This window comes from Hyperolius riggenbachi, chromosome 3 (assembly GCF_040937935.1).
Source record: "Hyperolius riggenbachi isolate aHypRig1 chromosome 3, aHypRig1.pri, whole genome shotgun sequence".
NCBI lineage: Eukaryota > Metazoa > Chordata > Amphibia > Anura > Hyperoliidae > Hyperolius > Hyperolius riggenbachi.
The window spans coordinates 27,904,310-27,927,333 of record NC_090648.1 but is presented as its reverse complement, the minus strand read 5'-3'; the positions used below and the strand labels follow the sequence as shown (position 1 = coordinate 27,927,333).

Genomic DNA, 23,024 nt, shown 5'->3' with positions numbered 1-23,024 from the left:
CCTGGCTCCTCTCCCAGTCTCTCCGCACAAATTGCTCCCATCAACACCGGGCCCGAGTGTCGTGCCCTTTCTTCCTGGAAGATGACGTTAGTCGTCATCATGCCAGCCGGCGTGACTGTACTGCGCATGCGCGGTTTAATCGCATATGCACAGTACAGTCATGCTGGCCGCTGTGATGACGCGAGGCAGCCCACGTGATGACGACTAGTGTCATCTTCCAGGTAGAGAGGGCACGACACTCGGGCCCGGTGTCGCCAGGAGCCATTTGTGCGGAGAGACTGGGAGAGGAGCCAGGATGCCGCCGTGGGACCTCCCAACCTACGGTGGGCTGCAAAAAGCCCCAGGTAAGTACCAATTTTGATTATTTTCAGAGATCAGGGTCCCTTTTACCTCTATGTCACTTCTTTACTTTATTCAAGCGTTGAATTGCCACTTGTATTTCATTGTTCCTTAAGCTGTATACAATGGGATTCAGGAGTGGTGTCACCACGGTGTACAGAATAGACTGGACTTTTTTCACATCAGCTGAAAGCCCTTTAGATGGAATCACGTAAAGAGATATTATAGTTAAATAATAGGTGCACACAACTGTCAGGTGGGAACTGCAGGTGGAGAAGGCCTTTTGTCTTCCAGCAGAAGTTGAGATTTTCAAGATTGTAATGAGTATATAGATGTAAGTTACGAAAATGAAACCAAGAGGAAAAAGTGTAGCAGGTAGACCTAGAAATAGGTTCTGTAATTCAATAGCAGAAGTGTCTGAGCAGGAAAGCTGCAACACCAGGATTGGGTCGCAGAGGAAATGATTCATGGCGTTAGGACCACAAAATCGAAGTTGGCACATCTGAATGACCGTTATCATGTTTAGAAGGAATGAAAGCACCCAAGAACTGATTACCAGGATAACCCGGAGCCTAAGGTCCATTATGGGAAGGTAGTGTAGAGGGTTGCAGATGGCGAGATATCGGTCATAGGACATGGTGGTGAGCAGATAAAATTCTGTCCCTGCTGAAGAACAAAATAAGTAAAGTTGAGTGATGCATCCAGGGAAAGTGATGACTTCCCCATTTTTCATCAAGACCGACAACATAGTTGGAATGACAACTGAGGTGAGGACGACATCTGTCGATGAAAGATTGGCTAAAAAAAAGTACATGGGGGACTTCAGATTTTGTGATACCAATACTAATGCTGTGATCAGTAGGTTTCCAGACAAAATCGAAAGGTAGATTACCAAGAAAAAAATAAATAGTGGTATTTTCAAGTTGTGAACATTTTGAAATCCAAGAAGCAAAAATTCTGTAACTGGTGTCTTATTCTCCCAACCCATTTGCAACCCAAATAATACAAAAAGAAAAGAAAAAAACTCAGGAAACTCCTACTAGATAGTAGCTTGAAGTCTCTTTTTTTTCTTAAAACAAAACTTTTTCATAAAGTACATACAATTTATCAGTCAATTTAATAGACTCCGATTTCAAAATTCCATACATTTCTTTTTCTGGATTTGTACTGAACTGGGTTGTAAAATTGCAACTTAGTTACGTTGTGAAATAAAAAAGTATCACAGCGAATATTTTGATACTAAAGATTATTAGATTTATTTTTTTTAGCGCACTCAGCTTTTTCAACAATTTTCATTCCATCATACCACCATATCAGATAACAAGTTAAGTTATCGTATACAATAACATGCAGTGGTAGCTAAAGCAAATACCATTCTAGAATGCATAAAACAGGAAATAAAATCTTGAGATGCTAGTATACTACTACTCCCTCTGTATAAGTCACTTGCGAGGCCATATCTGGAATATGGAATATGGGATACAGTGTTGGGCAACACACTATAGAAAGGATTGACATTGACCTTCTAGAACAGGAACAAAGAGGGGCAGTCAACTACATTAATCAGAGTTATGGAAGGTCTCACTTACCAAAAATGGTTGGACAAACAGGGATTATTTACCTTGGAGAAAAAAACATTTTTTGTCATCTGTTTAGAAAGGGGTCCTTCAAAGTGGGAGTGGTTAAAATCTAGAATATCTTACCTCAGGGAGTAGTTATGGCAAACTTTATATCTGCATTTCAAGAGACCTTGGGTGATTTCCTTGCATTGAAGGGCATCCACGGCTATAATTACTAGGTCATTCCTGGCAGAGAATTTCCAGGGATTTATCTGACTGCCATCTGGTGCCAGGAAGCAGTGGCATAGCAAAGGAACTTGGGACCCCAGTGCGAGTTTTACTTGGGGCCCCAAGCACTCTATTAATATGGAGCCCCAGCATTTCCTGAACAGCAGTTTAACCGCCAAAATAGTAAGATACCAGCCAGCCTCCCTACTCACTTGCACACTATTTTGTCAGACTTTGCAACTGCTGTTCAGGAAATGCTGTTGAAAACAAAAAAAACCCTAAGAATCCCCCATGAGGAGATGGACTGGCCCAAAACCTGTTGGTTCTGTCAGATTTTAACTGCCTACATTTTTCGTGATAGTGGTACTTTAAAAGTGTAAAAAAGTGCAAACTTATTTGGCCAAAAAAAAAGATGATTCTGATTTTCTGATTCTGTATTAGCAATCAATAAATGAACAGTGTTGGGGATACAACAAATGAGGTCACCGTAGAGAAAAGGTAAGACCCTTTTTTTGTTCACAAACTTTTACTAGTGAAATAAGCAGCAGTAACACAAGAAGAGAAGACCTCTCTCAGGCCTCATTCACACCTAAAAACACAAACGCAAGCGTTTTGCATTTTTGTGCGCTGTTCCCCCCCATCCCCCCCCCCTCCACTGCTCCCTGCATTTTTTTAAAAAGCGCTTTTCTAAGCACTTTGCCAGAGCGGTTTTGAGATTCACTCTTTGATGCAAGTGAACTCTTTGACCCGGAAAAGAATAAATACAATGTATTTATTCTAAAAAACCGTGAACGCAATCGCCGCACAAAGCGGTTTTGTGAGCATTTAGCGCTCTTCCTATACCTTCCATTATAGCAAAAATGCCCCCAAAATGGTACAGGCAGTGCTTTGCTGAATGCACAGCGCACGAACCACGCTGATATGAACCTTCTCACAGAGATTCGTTGCACAACCGTTTTGAGGGCGATTTTATAAATTGCATGCGCTTGAAAAAAGGCCGAAAACGCCCCTAATGTGAACGAGCTCTCACTCCTCGAAAAACAAAAACAAGCATGGCACACTTTTTTAAAAATTTTCTTTCCCCGTGTTGACATTTTCTTAGTTTTGTGAAACATGATATTTATGTGTACCTTGTCAGCAGTTCTTATATTGCAGAACTCTACATCTGCAGAAGAACATGGACTTAGACGATAGGCAGGTGCAGTAGTGAATATAACTTTTCATGTTTATCATGTTTATAATGAGTACTTGCATTGACATGCTAGGATAGAGAGTACAAACCACAGCAATCCGCTTGTTGAGCAAACCTAAGTTCTGGAGAGGATTACTTCTGTTCACCTATTTCCTATCCCCGTTTATCAACAAATTGGACCAGAAGATTTGCAAGTTGCAGCTGTCAGGGGGATTTCTTACTACTAACTTGGGTTAATGCATAAAACAGGCATGGAGTCACGCCTAAAACTCTCACATTTCTTCACATCAAATTAAAATACATAAATAATGTGTGTAAAAAAAATATAAATATAAAAAAAAATAAAAAAATAAATAATATATATATATATATATAACACTTGGTGCGGTGGACTTAGTATTCACTTTTGTGGAAACGTAGAAATGACTTATCGGTTATAATAAGTTCATCTTTTATATGTTTTTCTGTAATAAGCTGTGTTCAGATCAGCTGTCCCCTGTGGTGTCTCCTCTAATTGGGTGACAAGAGACTTACATGAAGTCTAAACAAATTATTAGCTGACAAACGAGAATTAGGATAACTGCTCTGTCCCCACTATAGTTATTGCTTTCAATGCATAACCACTACCTTAAAGGGCATCTGTCCGGAGAAAAACCTTTTTTTTAATTTTTTAAATGTGGTTTGTTATTACAGCTAAGAATGGTCAATGAAGTACTAAAAATGTGGTTTTAATTACATGCTAATTTTATGCAAATGTATGAAGCTTGGAAAAGGGCCCCAGATCAAATGTAGTACTTCTTGTAGATTTTGACTGTCGTGATTCCATCGTGCGTACAATTAGCGGTGGCTACGCTACACTAGGGCCAGGGGAGACACAGACCCCCCTGCTGATCACTGTGCCCCTCGTTATGTCCCCCCTCCCACTGAGTAACATACAGTTTAAGGAGTACTGTAGGGGGTTGGGGGAAAAAGAGTTGAACTTACCTGGGGCTTCTAATGGTCCCCTTAGATGTCCTGTGTCCACACAGCTGCTCACCGATGCCCCTGTCCCCGCCTCTGGTTTACTTCTGGAATTTCCAACTGTAAAGTAGGAAATCCACTGCGCCTGCACATCTGCACCCTCGCTACCGTTGACGTCACCAGGAGTGTATTTTGCAGGCCCAGTACGGTCTGCACCTGCGCAGTACGCTCCTGGTGACCAGTGCTGCTCAGCAAGATTTCGAATATCCAGGTTACCCAGTTAATCCAAACTTTTTCAGCTGTCTGACCGGATTCGGATTCCGGATACCTGGGCCCAAATCCGGATAGCTATATGCGGATAGTTGTCAGTCATCCAGATATCCGCAGATATCCACAGAAATCCAACTGTAACTAAGGAGAAGACATCCCTGACGCCATTGAGCCAATTAGAGGGCTGCCAGGGGCTCCCAGCAGAAGCCCTAGCAACCAATCACAGAAAGGAACCCTGGCTAGCCCCACCTGACCTCATTGGCCTCAATTCACTAAGCTTTATCAAACACTTTACCGAATGTTTGATAATTTACATCATGGGTAAAATCTCATTTTGAATTCACTAGAGTGTTATAAATTTATTAAACGTTTAATCAATAAAACGTTAAATAAATCCATAACACCGTAGTGAATTCAAAATGAGATTTTACCCATGAGGTAAATTATCAAACGTTCGGTAAAGTGTTTGATAAAGCTTAGTGAACTGAGGACATTGAGCCAATCAGAGGGCTCCCAGCCTAAGCCCTGGCACCCAATCACAGAAAGGAACCCTGATCAGGCCCCCCTGTATAATAAGGAGGGCTGCCATGATGAGAAATATCAACCTTGCTTGTGAATGCTCACTGAGAGACATGCTCCAGTGCTGCTGGCCTAGCAAGTGCTGCAGTGCTGCTCGGATACCCCTCTATCCGATCTGGGTTGGATATCCGGATCAAAAAAATTCCAATTTGAATCCGGGTTGGATATCCGACTCCACTATCCGGGATATCCGGCCGGATTTGGATATCTGGATCAAAAAAATGGAAGTGCCCTTTAAATTGCTTTAAAATGTTCTTAAGGCTCAATGAGGCATGTAGCATCATTATTTTTGAAAGGGGAACACTAATTGATGATACGGGGACTTAACCCCCCCTCCCCCCCAAAAAAATGGCTGTCAAAGTGCAAAGGGCCAAGTGCAAAGTGCAAAGGGCCAAGTGCCAAATGCAAAGGGCCAAGTACCAAATACAAAAGGCCAAGTGCCAAGTGCAAAGGGCCAAGTGCCAAATGCAAAAGGCCAAAGGGCAAAGGGTCAAGTGCCAAATGCAAAGGGCTAAGTGCCAAATGCAAAGGGCTAAGGGCCAAGTGCATAGGGCCAAGTTCCAAATGCAAATGGCAAAGTGCCACATGCAAAGGGCCAAGTGCCAAGTGCAAAGGGCCAAGTGCCAAATGCAAAGGGCAAAGGGCCAAGTGCCAAATGCAAAGTGCAAAGGGCCAAGTGCCAAATGCAAAAGGCCAAGTGCAAAGGGCCAAATGACAAATGCAAAAGGCCAAGTGCAAAGGGCCAAATGCCAAATGCAAAGAGTCAAGTTCAAAGGGCCAAGTGCCAAATGCAAAGTGCAAAGTGGCAAGTGCAAAGTGGCACTTTGCATGTGTTTGCACGTGTTTGCACGTGTTTGCACTTTGCAAGTGTTAGCACGTCTTTGTGTGTTTTTGCACTTTGCACGCGTTTACACGTGTTTGCACTTTGCACATGTTTGCAAGTGTTTGCACTTTGCACGTGTTAGCACGTGTTTGCATGTGTTTGCATGTCTTTGCAAATTGCACATGTTTGCATGTGTTTGCACTTTGCACGTGTTTGCATGTGTTCGCACTTTGCAAGTGTTTGCACGTGTTTGCACGTGTTTGCACTTTGTACGTGTTTGCCCTTTGCAAGTGTTTGCACTTTTCAAGTGTTTACACGTGTTTGCACGTCTTTGCACATCTTTGCACGTGTTTGCACTTTGCAAGTTTTTGCACGTGTTTGCACTTTGCACGTGTTTGCACTTTGCAAGTGTTTGCACGTGTTTGCACTTTGCAAGTGTTTGCACGTGTTTGCACTTTGCACATGTTTGCACGTGTTTGCACTTTGCACGTCTGCACGCGTATGCACTTTGCACGTGTTTGCACGTTCACGTGGTTGCACGTGTTTGCACTTTGCACGTGTTTGCACTTTGCACGTGTTTGCACTTTGCACTGTGCATGTGTTTGCACATGTTTGCACTTTGCACATGGCACTTTGCACGTGTTTGCACTTGTTTGCACTTTGCACGTGGCACTTTGCACGTGGCACTTTGCACATAGCAGCTGCAGCAGCACTGCAGCACACACTCTAAATGTCTCATTTATGACATCAATCAAGAAAATGAATGATTTAGGCATACTAACTGTGATAGTGAAGGGGTTATTCACTGAACAGCTTAGGTTTATAATGGTGTACATCCCTTTATAGGGCACCAGCACTGGAGCAGGAGCATGTCTCTCAGTGAGCATTCAGCAAGCCAGGATGATCTGTCTCATCATGGCAGCCCTCCTTATTATACCGGGGGGCTGGCCAGTGTTCCTTTCTGTGATTGGGTGCCAGGGCTTAGGCTGGGAGGCCTCTGATTGGCTCAATGAGGTCAGGTGGGGCTGGCCAGGGTTCCCCTCTGTGATTGGTTGCTGGTGCTTCTGCTGGGAGCCCTCTGATTGGCTCCCATGACGTCTTGGACCTCATACATTATTTCAATGGTCCAGATATCCGCGGATATCCGCGCTATCCGCGGATATCCGCGCTATCCGCGGATATCCGCATAGCCCAGCCAACTATCCGCAGATAGCTATCCGGATACTGGAACAGCTATCTGGAATCTGGATCCGGTCGAATAGGCCTAAAAAGTTTGGATATCCAGGTCTACCCGGATATCCGGAATCCTGATGAGCAGCACTGAAGTGCTGTATACAGTGATAAACCTAAAGCTGTTCAGTGATTAACCCATTCACTATCACTACACTATTGTTATATTGTTAATTAGACTAGCTAGCTTGATTTCATTCAGTGAGTGACAGTCAGAGTGTGTGCTGCAGGCCTGCTGCAGCTGCTATGTGTCTCTGTGTGTGCCATGGACAGACCAGGCCAGCTGCTGCCTACTGGCCAGCTAGCCTTAGCTACAGTATAGGTTAGGTTAGGTGAGGGAATAGGATTACTGTGTTATTGTGTAGTTAGTACTGTAGTACTGCAGTCAGTGCTAGTAGTTGTTAGAGTAGTAGTACTACTGTGTTAGCTTACTACAGAACTGCTGAGCTGCCTGTGAGCAGTGTGAAAGTTAGTGTGCACTAGTGTCTTCTCCTCTGCTGTCTGACTGTCACTCAGCATTTGGAACTTTCCACTTGGCACTTTGCACTTGACACTTGGCACTTGGCACTTTGCACTTGACACTTTGCACTTGGCACTTTGCACTTGGCACTTGGCACTTTGCACTTGGCACTTGGCACTTTGCACTTGACACTTTGCACTTGGCACTTTGCACTTGACACTTGGCACTTTGCACTTGCCACTTAGCACTTTGCACTTGACACTTTGCACTTGGCACTTGACATTTTGCACTTTGCACTTGGCACTTTGCACTTTGCACTTGACACTTTGCACTTGGCACTTTGCACTTTGCACATGGCACTTGGCACTTTGCGCTTGACACTTGGCACTTTGCACTTGACACTTTGCACTTGGCACTTTGCACTTTGCACATGGCACTTGGCACTTTGCGCTTGACACTTGGAACTTGGCACTTTGCACTTGGCACTTGGCACTTTGCACTTGACACTTGGCACTTGACACTTTGCACTTGGCACTTGGCACTTTGCACTTGACACTTGGCACTTTGCGCTTGACACTTGGCACTTTGCACTTGACACTTTGCACTTGGCACTTTGCACTTTGCACATGGCACTTGGCACTTTGCGCTTGACACTTGGAACTTGGCACTTTGCACTTGGCACTTGGCACTTTGCACTTGACACTTGGCACTTGACACTTTGCACTTGGCACTTGGCACTTTGCACTTGACACTTGGCACTTTGCACTTGACACTTGGCACTTTGCACTTGGCACTTGGCACTTAGCACTTTGCACTTGACACTTGGCACTTTGCACTTGACACTTTGCACTTGGCACTTTGCACTTTGCACTTGGCACTTGGCACTTTGCGCTTGACACTTGGCACTTTGCACTTGACACTTGGCACTTGGCACTTGGCACTTTGCACTTGACACTTGGCACTTTGCACTTGGCACTTGGCACTTAGCACTTTGCACTTGGCACTTTGCACTTGACACTTTGCACTTGGCACTTTGCACTTGGCACTTGGCACTTTGCACTTGGCACTTGGCACTTTGCACTTGACACTTTGCACTTGGCACTTTGCACTTGACACTTGGCACTTTGCACTTGCCACTTAGCACTTTGCACTTGGCACTTGACATTTTGCACTTTGCACTTGGCACTTTGCACTTTGCACTTGACACTTTGCACTTGGCACTTTGCACTTTGCACATGGCACTTGGCACTTTGCGCTTGACACTTGGCACTTTGCACTTGACACTTTGCACTTGGCACTTTGCACTTTGCACATGGCACTTGGCACTTTGCGCTTGACACTTGGAACTTGGCACTTTGCACTTGGCACTTGGCACTTTGCACTTGACACTTGGCACTTGACACTTTGCACTTGGCACTTGGCACTTTGCACTTGACACTTGGCACTTTGCGCTTGACACTTGGCACTTTGCACTTGACACTTTGCACTTGGCACTTTGCACTTTGCACATGGCACTTGGCACTTTGCGCTTGACACTTGGAACTTGGCACTTTGCACTTGGCACTTGGCACTTTGCACTTGACACTTGGCACTTGACACTTTGCACTTGGCACTTGGCACTTTGCACTTGACACTTGGCACTTTGCACTTGACACTTGGCACTTTGCACTTGGCACTTGGCACTTAGCACTTTGCACTTGACACTTGGCACTTTGCACTTGACACTTTGCACTTGGCACTTTGCACTTTGCACTTGGCACTTGGCACTTTGCACTTGACACTTGGCACTTTGCACTTGGCACTTGGCACTTAGCACTTTGCACTTGACACTTGGCACTTTGCACTTGACACTTTGCACTTTGCACTTGGCACTTGGCACTTTGCGCTTGACACTTGGCACTTTGCACTTGACACTTGGCACTTGGCACTTGGCACTTGGCACTTTGCACTTGACACTTTGCACTTGGCACTTGTCACTTTGCACTTGGCACTTTGCATTTTACACTTTGCACTTTTCCCCAGAGGCTATTGTTGTACTTTATTTTCTGGTTTATCTTAATGTCTTTTTTCAGGGGGGGAGGGGGTGCAAGAACTGTCACAGGTAAGATGCAGCCGAGAGGAGGAAGCTGACACCTTATGCTTAAATATATGTAGCCAATATTATGAACAAATATATGTATTTATAAGAGAAATTATTCTATCACATATGTTGGCAAAAGCTATGTGGCCAAAATATAACTCTTCTGCTGGTTTGTGAGTTATTCTTCTGCTTTAGATATCTCCTCCTCCGAAAAATATCCTTAGCATGTCTACTGTCAGTGCATTTTTGTGGCTGCTCATCTTCAAGATAAAAATCACTGTATAGGTGCTGATTCATGTAGCTGAGGTAAAATATTACACAGAATATGTTGGCTCTTTATAAATTGTGATTATTAATAATATTAGTTTAATTAATTATTAATAATAATTCGGTGAGTTGAAAAAAGGCATACGACCACCCAGTTCAACCAGAAAAAAATGGTATAATACCAGCCTGCACACTCATAGATCTAAGTTGATCCAGAAGAAGGCAAACAACCCTTACAAGGCATGGTACAATTAGCCCTAAAAGGGAAAATAAATCCTTCCCAACTCCAGATGGCAATAAAATAACATCTTTGGAGCAACACTGCCAGGAATTACCTAGTATTATTATAGTCATGGGTGCTTTTCAATGCAAGGAAAGCATCTAAGCACCCTTGAATGCAAAAATAGAATTTGCCATAACTGCTTCCTGTGGTGATACATTTCACATTTGAATCATTCTTACTGTAAAGAACACTTTCCTAAATAAATGGCAAAAAACATTGTTTTGCTCCATGCACAGATCTTGTTCCCTACTCCTTTGAACAAGCCTAACGACAAAAAAAGCTCATCTGCCAAGCTTTTATATTGCCCTTTGATGTATTTATACATGTTAATTTGCTCTCTTCTAAGGTGTCTTTTCTCCAGACTAAATAAATGTGTGCAAATGTTAAAAGGGAATAAAGAAAAAAGGGCGCAGTATATAGTCATTGACCTCCCTGGCGTTTTAATTATTTCCGGATCTTAGAGTCTTCTCAGCCCATTTCAGACCCTAAAATCAGGAAATAAATCATGCTGCCAGAATGCCTGCAGGAGCCCCTGCTCTCACTCACCTCCCTGGGCTCCAGCACTGCAATTTTCCCTCCGTCCTCCGGGTGGTGCTGTCACCCTGTAGCGAGATCACTGACGGCGAGTGAATCAGAGCTTCGGAGGACAGGAAGGAGAGCGGCTATCAACATCTGGATCCCTCGGGAGGTGAGTAAAAACGCCCGCTGCGTGCCATTGCTCTGCATTGAGCTCCCGATGGCTAGCCCAAGCGTAGCTCGGGGGTTACCACCAGGAAGGTTAAATGAAGTTTGCGTTATTGTGTACTGTTTCATGTATCAGTATGTTACTTTTTCTACAGAGAGTCTTTATCCTAGTCACTAGGGGTGGTCACGAAAATTTCTTCGGAATACCGATTTCAGATTTTCTGACCGGAAACGGGCTTACTGCAAAATCAGCAATTCGTCTCCAAATTGGTACTCCACGGGAATACTGTATTACAACTCAGAAGTTTTAGCCAAATCACAGAGCTTGGAAGCATTGGGCCAATCACAGGCTGCAGAATTTTTCTGTGGAACTCAGAATACCGTGGAAATTTTAGACCAATCACAAGAACCGGTAGTATCCAAGTCTTGTGATTGGCTAAAAATTTCCATGGTATTCCAATTTCCACAATTAACTACGGCGTGTTATTGAGTGTTATTGGCCTAAAATTGGAAATTCTAGGCCAATCACAGGACTTTGAATTACTTGGTAGTATTGGACCAATCAGAGACTTATGTTTTGGAAATGTATTGATTTTGCATAATCCATTAGGAAATTTGCGTAATTTTGTGCCAACTTTAACCATCAAATGGAACCAGAGGGCCCAGAAAAAAGATTCTATACATACCTGGGGCTTCCTCCATCCCCATACGCACGGATCGCTCCCACGCCGCCCTCCTCCGCTTCCTGTATCCGGCGGTACCGGGTCCCGTAGTTTCGGCCAGTCGGTGGCAGCACGTGGACAATTGTCCGCATCACAGGGGCTCCCGGCATACACGTACGCATGCAGCTGCATACTGCGCAGCCGCACGCGTAAGGGTATGGAGGGAGCCCCTACTCATGCGGACAATTGGCCGCATCCGCCGGAAGTGACGGGACCCGGTACCAGCGGATCCAGGAAGCGGAGGACGGCGGCGTGGGAGCGATCCGTGCGTATGGGACTGGAGGAAGCCCCAGATATGTATAGCATCTTTTTTCTGGGCCCTCTGGTTCCCTTTAACAGCAAAGCCACCATACATGATATCATCACCAAAATCGTATGTTATTTGTAAAATGTAACGTCATATGTAATCCTATGTTAAAGGATACGGGAGCTAAAGTTAGTTGGATAAACAGGGGGAGCAGGGATTTATGGGAAGCTGTCCTGCTGCCCATCGCTCTCCCTCTTCTCCTCCACCCCCCTCCTTTCCTACCTAAGTGCCCCGCGACTGCCTCTTCCAGGTCGACCAGGTTGGGCGCAGGCACTGGTGCAGCTGCACGCATCCTACATGGCGTGCCCATTATGTAAATGCTATTAGCGTGACCCGCAGTATTCATGTAATGCAAGCATAGCTATGGCAACAGCATTAATAACGTGTATTAGTACATGAGTATCACAGGTTGTGCTCATAGTGTAACTCGTAGTAAAACCTGCTGCCACATGTAACGGTAATATTGCTGTGCACTTTTTGCGCCTGGCAATGTTACTGCAGCTTTTTGCAACCTCCTTCTTTACCTTTTTCAATTTATGGATGAAAACTTGATTTTTAGTCATCATGGATGCTTTATTGGAATGTGATACATATTCTTAGCATTATTTCTTTATATAAACTAGCTTTTTTATTTCACTTTGAATATCCTTATTTCTTAAGCTGTATATCAATGGATTCAATAGTGGAGTCGCCATAGTGTATAGAAGAGACTGGACTTTAGTCAGACTACCTGAAAAGCCTTTAGATGGAAAAACATAAAGGGTAATAAGGGTTAAGTAAAAGATGCACACTACTGCCAGGTGGGAACTGCAGGTGGAGAAGGCCTTTTGTTTCCCAGTAGAAGATGAGATCTTCAGGATTGCTAAAAGTATATAGATGTAAGTTACAAAAATGAAGCTAAGAGGGAAAAGTGTAATAGGTATACCAAAAATAATATTCTGGAGTTCAATCCCAGAGGTATCTGAGCAGGACAGCTCCATCAATAGGATCGGGTCACAAAGAAAATGGTTCATGACGTTTGGACCACAAAACCGGAGCAGGATCATCTGACTGACTGTTATAATGTCTAAGAGGAAACCTAAGACCCAGGAACACATCACCAGTAGACCTTGAAGCTTGAAGTCCATGATGAGGAGGTATCGAAGAGGGTTACATATTGCAAGGTAACGGTCATAGGACATCACAGTGAGCAGAAAAATCTCTGTGCCAGCTGAAGAAGAAAACAAGTAAATCTGAGTCATACAACTGGAAAATGAAATGGCTTTCCTGTTTTCTAGCAAGAGAGATAACATGTTTGGGATGACAACTGTGGTCAGGACAATATCTGCCCATGAGAGGTTGGCTAAGAAAAAGTACATAGGGGATTTCAGGTTCCGTGATGTCAGTACTAAGGCTATGATCAGCAGGTTGCCTGACAAAATGCAAACGTATAGTGCCAAGAGAAGAATGAAAAGTGGGATTTTCAGGTTCTTGTGGACATTCTGAAAGCCTAGAAGCCAAAATTCTGTGGCTGAAGTCTTGTTCGTCCAACTCATTTGCAGTATTAACAGAACACCAAGGTCACCATACGGGATTCCTGGTAGACAGTTTTACTTATTAATATTTTGGTGCTTATCTAGTTAAAACATATAAATACAAATTGATAACAATAATAATGTTTTCATTAATGCAATTTTAAGCAGATTTTATATTTATATAGCACTGACATCTTCTGTATCTCTTTACATACTATACAGTCTTGATTGAGTCTTGAGTCTGGCAAACAACGCAGGGGCTTGAAACTGACTGCTTGATTCAGGGCAAAGCAATGGACCATCAATCTCCCACCGCTCCTGTCCTGACCTCATCCCACAGAGATTTTCCAACACGTCCAATCAGACCTTCGATCAATAAACAGCACAAAATTAAATGAAAGTTTATTGATTGGATATGTATGAGCAATGGTTTACTGGCAAATTCAATCAAAGTGATCAAAATCAATGCAAGCTTTAGATATTTTTTGCCTAACTCAGGTCTAAAATTATGGTTATTTAGTTCGGCAAAAATAGAAACCAATAGGTGACAGAAATCAAAGGATTTTGAGCAGAGCAGATTATTCAAACAATCTTCGTAATAAACACTACGGAAAGTCATGCGTAATTGCCAACGATTTCCATATGGTCCAGCAAAGCAACTGTCAGTTTCACTTTTAAATGTACTTAGCAGTCTCTTTTTCTTCTTTTTCTCTCTTCCCATCACCCACTCTGAATAGGAAACAATAGGAAGCACTATTTGTTATTGGTAAATGGTGCTCTTGGAAGCTAGCATCAGATAACAATCCCTCCCAAACCTTTCCTCCAAAACTTTGAATTAGATAATAGGAAAATCCCATTTATGAATAAATCGAGATGGGGTTATCACAGACAGAAAACAAATATATTGGGCGGTTTCTCAAAATCAGCGTAGTAACTCATCCAACCTATAGCATTCTAACTGCTATGGAAACTGAGTTTGCTGACCACACATGTTAACCTATTGATATTTAGTGTCATTTGATTAAGCATTGGCCACAGGTTACAAATCTGTTCTCAGATTCCCTGTAGGCCAATCCATACAGAAATGGGGAAGGTTATTGGTAAACGGTGTCATATTTTGCCAGTAAAAAGTTCCAAAATTTCATCGACAAAGGAACTTTCGGCAGGCGTGCATTCTCAAGAGGACCGAACACATGCTTTGTTTAAAGGACTTTGATATCAATGCCTGCAAATGAACTGGACTATATTTTAATCAATCCCAAAAGGACTGCGTTCAGCTAAGTAAAAAAAACCCTTCTAATTTACTCGCGTTTTAGCTTAAAGGACACCCGAGGTGAAAATAAACTAATGAAATAAACAATTGTATCTATCTTCCTTCTTTTAAAAATGACTTTTTAAGATATTCCTCAGTTTTATTTTATGTTTAAATTTACTTTTTAAGTTTTAACTGTTTTATTGTTTTTGCTCAATGACACATTCGTTGATGTACGCCAGAGCTATAAGCTATGAACTATTGACCCTTTTTATCTCTTTCCTGCTTTCAGAAGCCATGTTCTGCTAGTAAAGTGTTTTGTAGTTGGAATCTCTTATCAGTGAAGGTCACACTGTAGTCACTTCCTGTCTGAATCAGGACTGAGTCAGCCAAATACATACCTGATATTTAACTCTTTCAGGCAGAGAAAGAAAAAAAGGAACACAGCCTAGTTATTTGTGTGCTATGCACTGTACATACCCATGTCTATCTCATAATGTCACAAGTCACCTCAGGTATCCTTTAACCACTTGAGGACCCACCCTTTACCCCCCCTTAAGGACAAGCGCTGTTTTAGCTGATCTGTGCTGGGTGGGCTGTGCAGCCCCCAGCACAGATCAGGGTGCAGGCAGAGCGACCAGATCGCCCCCATTTTTTTCCCCACTAGGGGGATGATGTGCTGGGGGGGTCTGATCGCTCCTGCCTGCCTGGGTGTTTCGGGGGGGGGGGGGGCACCTCAAAGCCCCCCTCCGCGGCGAAATTCCACCCTCCCTCTCCTCCCTCCCTTCCCCGAGAGATCGGAGGCTGCACAGGAACTGATCTGTCCTGTGCAGCCTCTAACAGGCTCCTGCCTATCATGTGACAGCGATCCCCGGCCGCTGATTGGCCGGGGATCGCTGATCTGGTACAACGCTGCTACTGTTAGCAGCAGTGTGCGAATGTAAACAAAGCGGAAAATTCCGCTTGTGTTTACATTTAGCCTGCGAGCCGCGATCGGCGGCCCGCAGGCTATTCACGGAGCCCCCCGCCGTGAATTGACAGGAAGCAGCCGCTCGTGCGAGCGGCTGCTTCCTGATTAATTAGCCTGCAGCCGGCGCTGGTCCTGCAGCTGCCACTTTGCTGACGCGCGGTATGAGTGCGCGGTCGGCAAGTGGTTAAGCATTGTGTTATGCGTTAACTAGTTTATGTAAATGTGCGTAATGCCCTTTTGTTATTAAAACGTTTAAAAATGTTTTAATGGTTATGACCTGTTCCTGAACATACACAATCGTACTTGCTCCTCTGTAAGCGTTACCTAGTGTTCTACAGTATATTGCACCTACAACTGTATGCTTGAATTGGGCACAGATAGACAGATCTGGTGCCTATCCCTGCATACAACAAAGGGCTAAGTTACAGTGTTCTCAGTATATTATTATAGTTACAGTCGTGCGCTGACTCACACGTGGTGGCAAGCATTTGAATTATATGTGTGTGGTGAATCCTTTGGAGTCAGAATGCTCCTCTCGGCTAGTCGGTTCATAGATTGCGTTCAGCATATGGGCATCTATGCACAAAGTGACAGCGAGACCGAGTTTCTGACCCTGAGTGATTAACTCAGTCATGGATCTACCCGTGCGGTCATTGACAATGGTGCTATCATAAAAGAAAAAATATCTACAAATTTAACTGATAGACATGCTTAAATCCTTAAGGTGCATACACACCTTTGACTTGTGTCGACTTCAGGGATCGAGACCCGATCCCCATGGACTACATCACTGGTTACAGCCAGTACAGATGTGTGTCAGTTTGCAATAACTTGTAATGCTGTGTCAACTTTAGTGGATAATAGCAAAACTCCTGTACTATAGTAACCAAAATTGCTATGAATGTTAAAGGGAATAGTGGGAACAAGTCAAAAAAAATTGCAAGTCAAAGACCTTGCAGGTTTTGAGAAAGCAAATAGCTGGGCAGCAATTGTGCTTTAAAGGCACAGTTTGCTTTTTATTGTTGCATACATATTTTTTAGAAATACATTTTCTTAAACACTTTTACTCGATGTGGAGCCTATTTTTTCACTCATAGCTCTGAGAAGACCAGGTGGGAACACTGCCGGTCAGGCTGCGAGGTGGCCAATACCTCGAACGCGGATACGGGCCCGGAAGGCCGCACCATCTGGTGAGTCTATACCTTAAAGAGAACCTGTACTGAGTAAAAATATTTAAAATAAACACATGAGGTAACTTCAAATGAACATTACATAGTTACCTTGCCATCAGTTCCTCTCAGAAGCTCACCATTTTCTTCTGACAATAATCCCTTCCAGTTCTGACAATATTTTGTCAGATCTGAAATATATCAGTTGCTTTCAGTAAAATATCAGTTGCTGTCAGTTATAGCTGAGAGGAAAACTGATGTACCAGGTAATGTCCATGTTTCCCTATGGCTCAAGTGGGCGATGTTACAGTTTAACTGCGTGCTTATCAGAAAGCTGTTATGGGTAATGGCCATTTTCAAAATGGAGGACGGAAAATTCCCTTGATCACAGTAAACAAATAGGAGGCGGGACAGGAGAAAGACACTGAGGAGTAGACTACATGGAAGGTAAGTATGACTTGTGTGTGCTTCTTTTGACTTTTAATTTTCAGTTCAGGTTTTCTTTAAGGGGGAGACCCCAATCGTATATGTTGTGAAAAAGTGCTCCTATAAAATGAACAGTATCTTAGCCTACCTACTAACTATTAGAGATTGGATGAGCAGCTTCTGTCTTGCATTGTATTGCATTTGAATATAACCCTGTTGTCCTTGAAGCTTTAGGATAAAAATTGTGTTTCTCACTCTCAGCATAGCTCTTAACTCATTTAAAAAGGGAAATCAGCCAGGTAGTTAGAGAAGGGGCTTACAGAGCTCAAAACTTGTGAGGGACCTGATATTTTTTTAAAGTTATCAGTAAAATGTAAAATACATTATTATTATTAAATGCTTGATCCAGAGCCATCTCACAAGGGGCCTGATTCACAGAGCGGTGATAACTCAGTTATCACACCTAAAAGACTTTAGGCGTGATAACCTTTGCACCACACTGGTGAAAAGCGAGTTTAGGCGTGATAAGTTTAGGTGTGATAAGTTTAGGTGTGATAAGTTTAGGCATGCTAAGTTTAGATAAGTGTAGACAGCGTGCAAAGTCCCGCACGCAAAGCAGCGCCATTAAACTCTGTGCGAAGTGCTCCAGACTTTGCTAGCGCAAAACTTTTGATCAGCTGTGCATTGCGGTGCTAACGCAGTTGGTGCTTAAACTTATCATGCCTAAACTTATCACACCTAAACTTATCACGCCTAAACTTATCACACCTAAACTTATCACACCTAAACTTATCATGCCTAAACTGAGTTTAGGCATGATAAAGGGCTTTTCACCACCGTGCTAACTGTTAGCACCGCTTTGTGAATCAGGCCCAAGGTCTTTCTTTCTTATCCCTACCCTAACTCACAGATTGAAAAATCATGTTTTTCACACTTTTATGCCCATATGCAATTACCTTTTTCCCCTGAGTTTTCTCCAAAGTGATATTTTCACAACTTGTCAAAAAATGTCTTTTAAGCCGCCAGCAAGCAAGAAAATACTCTAAATAAGCTTGATAGTACTTTTTCATCAACCTTTGGATACTTTTTCAATTGTAAAATGCTGAAAGTTTTGTTTAAACAGAAGATGAAAATTATCTCCTAGGAGATAACTCAGGTGAAAAAGTTAATTGCATATGGCCCTTAGGGCCTGATTCACAAAGCGGTGATAACTCAGTTATCACACCTAAAAGACTTTAGGGGCTCGATTCACAAAGCGGTGCTAACCCAGTTAGAGACTTTAGGCGTGATAACCATTGCACCATGCTGGTGAAAAGCCAGTTTAGGCGTGATAAGTTTAGGTGTGATAAGTTTAGGTGTGATAAGTTTAGGCATGCTAAGTTTAGATAAGTGTAGATAGCGTGCAAAGTCCCGCACGCAAAGCAGCGCCATTAAACTCTATGCGAAGTGCACCAGACTTTGCTAGCGCAAAACTTTTGATCAGCTGTGCACTGCGGTGCTAACCCAGTTGTTACTTAAACTTATCATGCCTAAACTTATCACACCTAAACTTATCACACCTAAACTTACCACACCTAGGCCTCGATTCACAAAGCGGTGATAACCCAGTTATCACGCCTAAAAGACTTTAGGCGTGATGACCTTTTCACCACTGAGTTATCACCGATTTTTCCTGCTCTTCGCGCGAAGTTACCGCGCGTAAGCGCGTTCGCGCGTACGCGCGTGAGAGCGCGCGCAAAGTCCCGTACGCGCGGCAACTTCGCGCGAGTTTCTTCTTATCATGCCTAAAGTGACTTTAGGCGTGATAAGGGCCTTTTCACCACGGTGCTAACACTTTGCACCGCTTGGTGAATCGAGCCCCTAAACTTATCATGCCTAAACTGAGTTTAGGCGTGATAAAGGGCTTTTCACCAGCGTGCTAACACTTTGCCCCGCTTTGTGAATCAAGCCCTTAGGGCCTGATTCACAAAGCGGTGCTAACAGTTAGCACGCTGGTGAAAAGCCCTTTATCACGCCTAAACTCAGTTTAGGTGTGATAAGTTTAGGTGTGATAAGTTTAGGCGTGATAAGTTTAGGTGTGATAAGTTTAAGCATGATAAGTTTAGGGGCCTGATTCACAAAGCGGTGCTAACAGTTAGCACCCTGGTGAAAAGCCCTTTATCATGCCTAAACTCAGTTTAGGCATGATAAGTTTAGGTGTGATAAGTTTAGGTGTGATAAGTTTAGGCATGATAAGTTTAGGTGTGATAAGTTTAGGCATGATAAGTTTAAGCGCCAACTACGTTAGCACCGCAGTGCACAGCTGATCAAAAGTTTTATGCTAGCAAAGTCTGGTGCACTTCGTATAAAGTTTAATGGCGCTGCTTTGCGTGCGGGACTTTGCAAGCGATCTAAACTTATCTAAACTTATCATGCCTAAACTTATCACACCTAAACTTATCACACCTAAACTTATCATGCCTAAACTGGCTTTTCACCAGCATGGTGCAATGGTTATCATGCCTAAAGTCTTTTAGGCATGCTAACTGGGTTAGCACCGCTTTGTGAATCGAGCCCTAGGTGTGATAAGTTTAGGCATGATAAGTTTAGGTGTGATAAGTTTAGGCGTGATAAGTTTAGGGGCTTGATTCACAAAGCGGTGCTAACAGTTAGCACGCTGGTGAAAAGCCCTTTATCATGCCTAAACTCAGTTTAGGCATGATAAGTTTAGGTGTGATAAGTTTAGGTGTGATAAGTTTAGGCATGATAAGTTTAGGTGTGATAAGTTTAGGCATGATAAGTTTAAGCGGCAACTGCGTTAGCACCGCAGTGCACAGCTGATCAAAAGCTTTACGCTAGCAAAGACTGGTGCACTTTGTATAAAGTTTAATGGCGCTGCTTTGCGTGCGGGACTTTGCAAGCGATCTAAACTTATCTAAACTTATCATGCCTAAACTTATCACACCTAAACTTATCATGCCTAAACTTATCACGCCTAAACTGGCTTTTCACCAGCATGGTGCAATGGTTATCATGCCTAAAGTCTTTTAGGCGTGCTAACTGGGTTAGCACCGCTTTGTGAATCGAGCCCTAGGTGTGATAAGTTTAGGTGTGATAAGTTTAGGCATGATAAGTTTAGGCATGATAAGTTTAGGCGTGATAAATTTAGGCATGATAAGTTTAAGCACCAACTGGGTTAGCACCACAGTGCACAGCTGATCAAAAGTTTTGCGCTAGCAAAGTCTGGCGCTGCTTTGCATGCGGGACTTTGCGCGCGATCTAAACTTATCTAAACTTATCACGCCTAAACTTATCACACCTAAACTTATCACGCCTAAACTGGCTTTTCACCAGCGTGGTGCAATGGTTATCATGCCTAGGGCCTGATTCACAAAGCGGTGCTAACAGTTAGCACGCTGGTGAAAAGCCCTTTATCATGCCTAAACTCAGTTTAGGCATGATAAGTTTAGGTGTGATAAGTTTAGGTGTGATAAGTTTAGGCATGATAAGTTTAGGTGTGATAAGTTTAGGCATGATAAGTTTAAGCGCCAACTGCGTTAGCACCGCAGTGCACAGCTGATCAAAAGTTTTACGCTAGCAAAGTCTGGTGCACTTCGTATAAAGTTTAATGGCACTGCTTTGCGTGCGGGACTTTGCAAGCGATCTAAACTTATCTAAACTTAGCATGCCTAAACTTATCACACCTAAACTGGCTTTTCACCAGAGTGGTGCAATGGTTATCATGCCTAAAGTCTCTAACTGGGTTAGCACCGCTTTGTGAATCGAGCCCCTAAAGTCTCTAACTGGGTTAGCACGGCTTTGTGAATCGAGCCCTTAGTGTAGTGAAAAAAATAAATAAATGAAATACACCTAGTAGAAATAATGATGCCATGGCTACAACCATTTTGTGAGACTAAACGCGTCAGCCATTTGACATCAACTTTTCTACTAAAATATTTTAACTGAGTAATGAGGTACATGGTGTGCTACCTTCTTTGTTCCTCAACGGCAACAATGAAACTGAAGTATTGACATGTATTTGTAGCTATGAGTACACAAACAGAAGAGAACACGACAAGAAATGTATTATTTTTGCCAAGGTAAGCCAGAAGCGTTATCAATTGCTCTGCGTCCGTATAATAATCAGATCCTTTGCGATGGAAGTTTCAGTGTGGCAAGATGATGTTTTGTGATCATTAGCAGTAATCACTAATGCTTCTAAAATTCTGCAAATCAAAAGGAAAAAGATAAATGGGATGAAAAACAAACAAACAAAATCATTTAAAATAATATCTTAAATATGTTGCTGTTAAGAGGGATGTAAAGGATAGAAAAGTGCTGCTGTATGTAGTACATTATGTGCATTGCTCTTATATATTTTTTTCATCCATGTGCTGTGGCAAGGAATCCATGTGGGGCATCCTTAATTGGGCCTCTCGAGACATTTCTAAATGACACTAAAAAAAAAAGCTTTATGTCTAGTATATTTCCTTTATTTATTCAAGTGCTAAAGCACAATCTAACCAACAAACGTTGATTCCGGTGATACCTTTAACCTCCTTGCCGGTTCAATTCCTCCGGCAAGGAGGCAGCACAGGAGGTTTTTTTTTTTTTTTTTTTTCAAATCATGTAGCGAGCCTAGGGCTCGCTACATGATAGCCGCTGAGCGGCGGCATCCCCACACCCACTCCGATCGCTTTCGGCAATCAGAGTAAGCAGGAAATCTCGTTCAGAACGGGATTTCCTGCAGGGCTTCCCCGGTCGCCATGGCGACCGGGCGGGATGATGTCACCGACGTCATGGATGTCGGGACGTCATAGGGAATCCCGATCCGCCCCTCAACGCTGCCTGGCACTGATTGGCCAGGCAGCGCAGGGGTCTGGGGCAGGGGGGTGCGACTCGGCACGGCGGATTGCGGCGGATCCGGTGATACCTTTAACCTCCTTGCCGGTTCAATTCCTCCGGCAAGGAGGCAGCACAGGAGGTTTTTTTTTTGTTTTGTTTTTTTTTAAAATCATGTAGCGAGCCTAGGGCTCGCTACATGATAGCCGCTGAGCGGCGACATCCCCACACCCACTCCGATCGCTTTCGGTGATCAGAGTAAGCAGGAAATCCCGTTCAGAACGGGATTTCCTGCAGGGCTTCCCCGGTCGCCATGGCGACCGGGCGGGATGATGTCACCGACGTCATGGATGTCGGGACGTCATAGGGAATCCCGATCCGCCCCTCAACGCTGCCTGGCACTGATTGGCCAGGCAGCGCAGGGGTCTGGGGCGGGGGGGGTGCGACTCGGCACGTCGGATTGCGGCGGATCGACGGCGAGCGGCGGCGATCGGAAGTTACAAGCAGCTAGCAAAGTGCTAGCTGCTTGTAACAAAAAAAAAATATGCAAATCGGCCCAGCAGGGTCTGAGAAATCCTCCTGCGCAGGTTACCCCGAACTGAGTTCGGGATAACCGGCAAGGAGGTTAATGACTAACTATACATGGTTTATTGCAAGCTTTCGAAACGTTAAGTTTCTTCTTCAGGAATTATACGGAACTGGATCAGAACGAAACGTAATGTTTTGAAAGCTTGAAATAAACCATGTACAGTTAGTCATTAAAGCCAATGTAACCCCGCTGCTAAAAAAAAGAAACCAGATACTTACCTAAGGAGAGGGAAGGCTCTAGGTCCTAATGAGCCTTCCCTCTCCTCTGCCGGTGCCCTCGGTGCAGCGCTTGCTCCCCCGT

The 23,024-nt window shown here is 43.6% G+C and overlaps 1 protein-coding gene across 1 annotated transcript; it reads right to left on the bottom strand.

The window, feature by feature from the left end:
• Window positions 1-397: 397 nt before the first annotated feature.
• LOC137561992 (olfactory receptor 10A7-like) lies at window positions 398-1,327 on the bottom strand. The gene has a single exon (XM_068273335.1). It carries the CDS (start codon window positions 1,325-1,327, stop codon window positions 398-400), a length of 930 nt encoding a protein of 309 aa, XP_068129436.1.
• Between the last annotated feature and the right edge of the window lie 21,697 nt (window positions 1,328-23,024).

What these genes read in the sequence shown, in the direction of transcription:
- LOC137561992 (XM_068273335.1), bottom strand. Translation starts at nt 1,327, where the DNA reads ATGGGTTGGGAGAATAAGACACCAGTTACAGAATTTTTGCTTCTTGGA.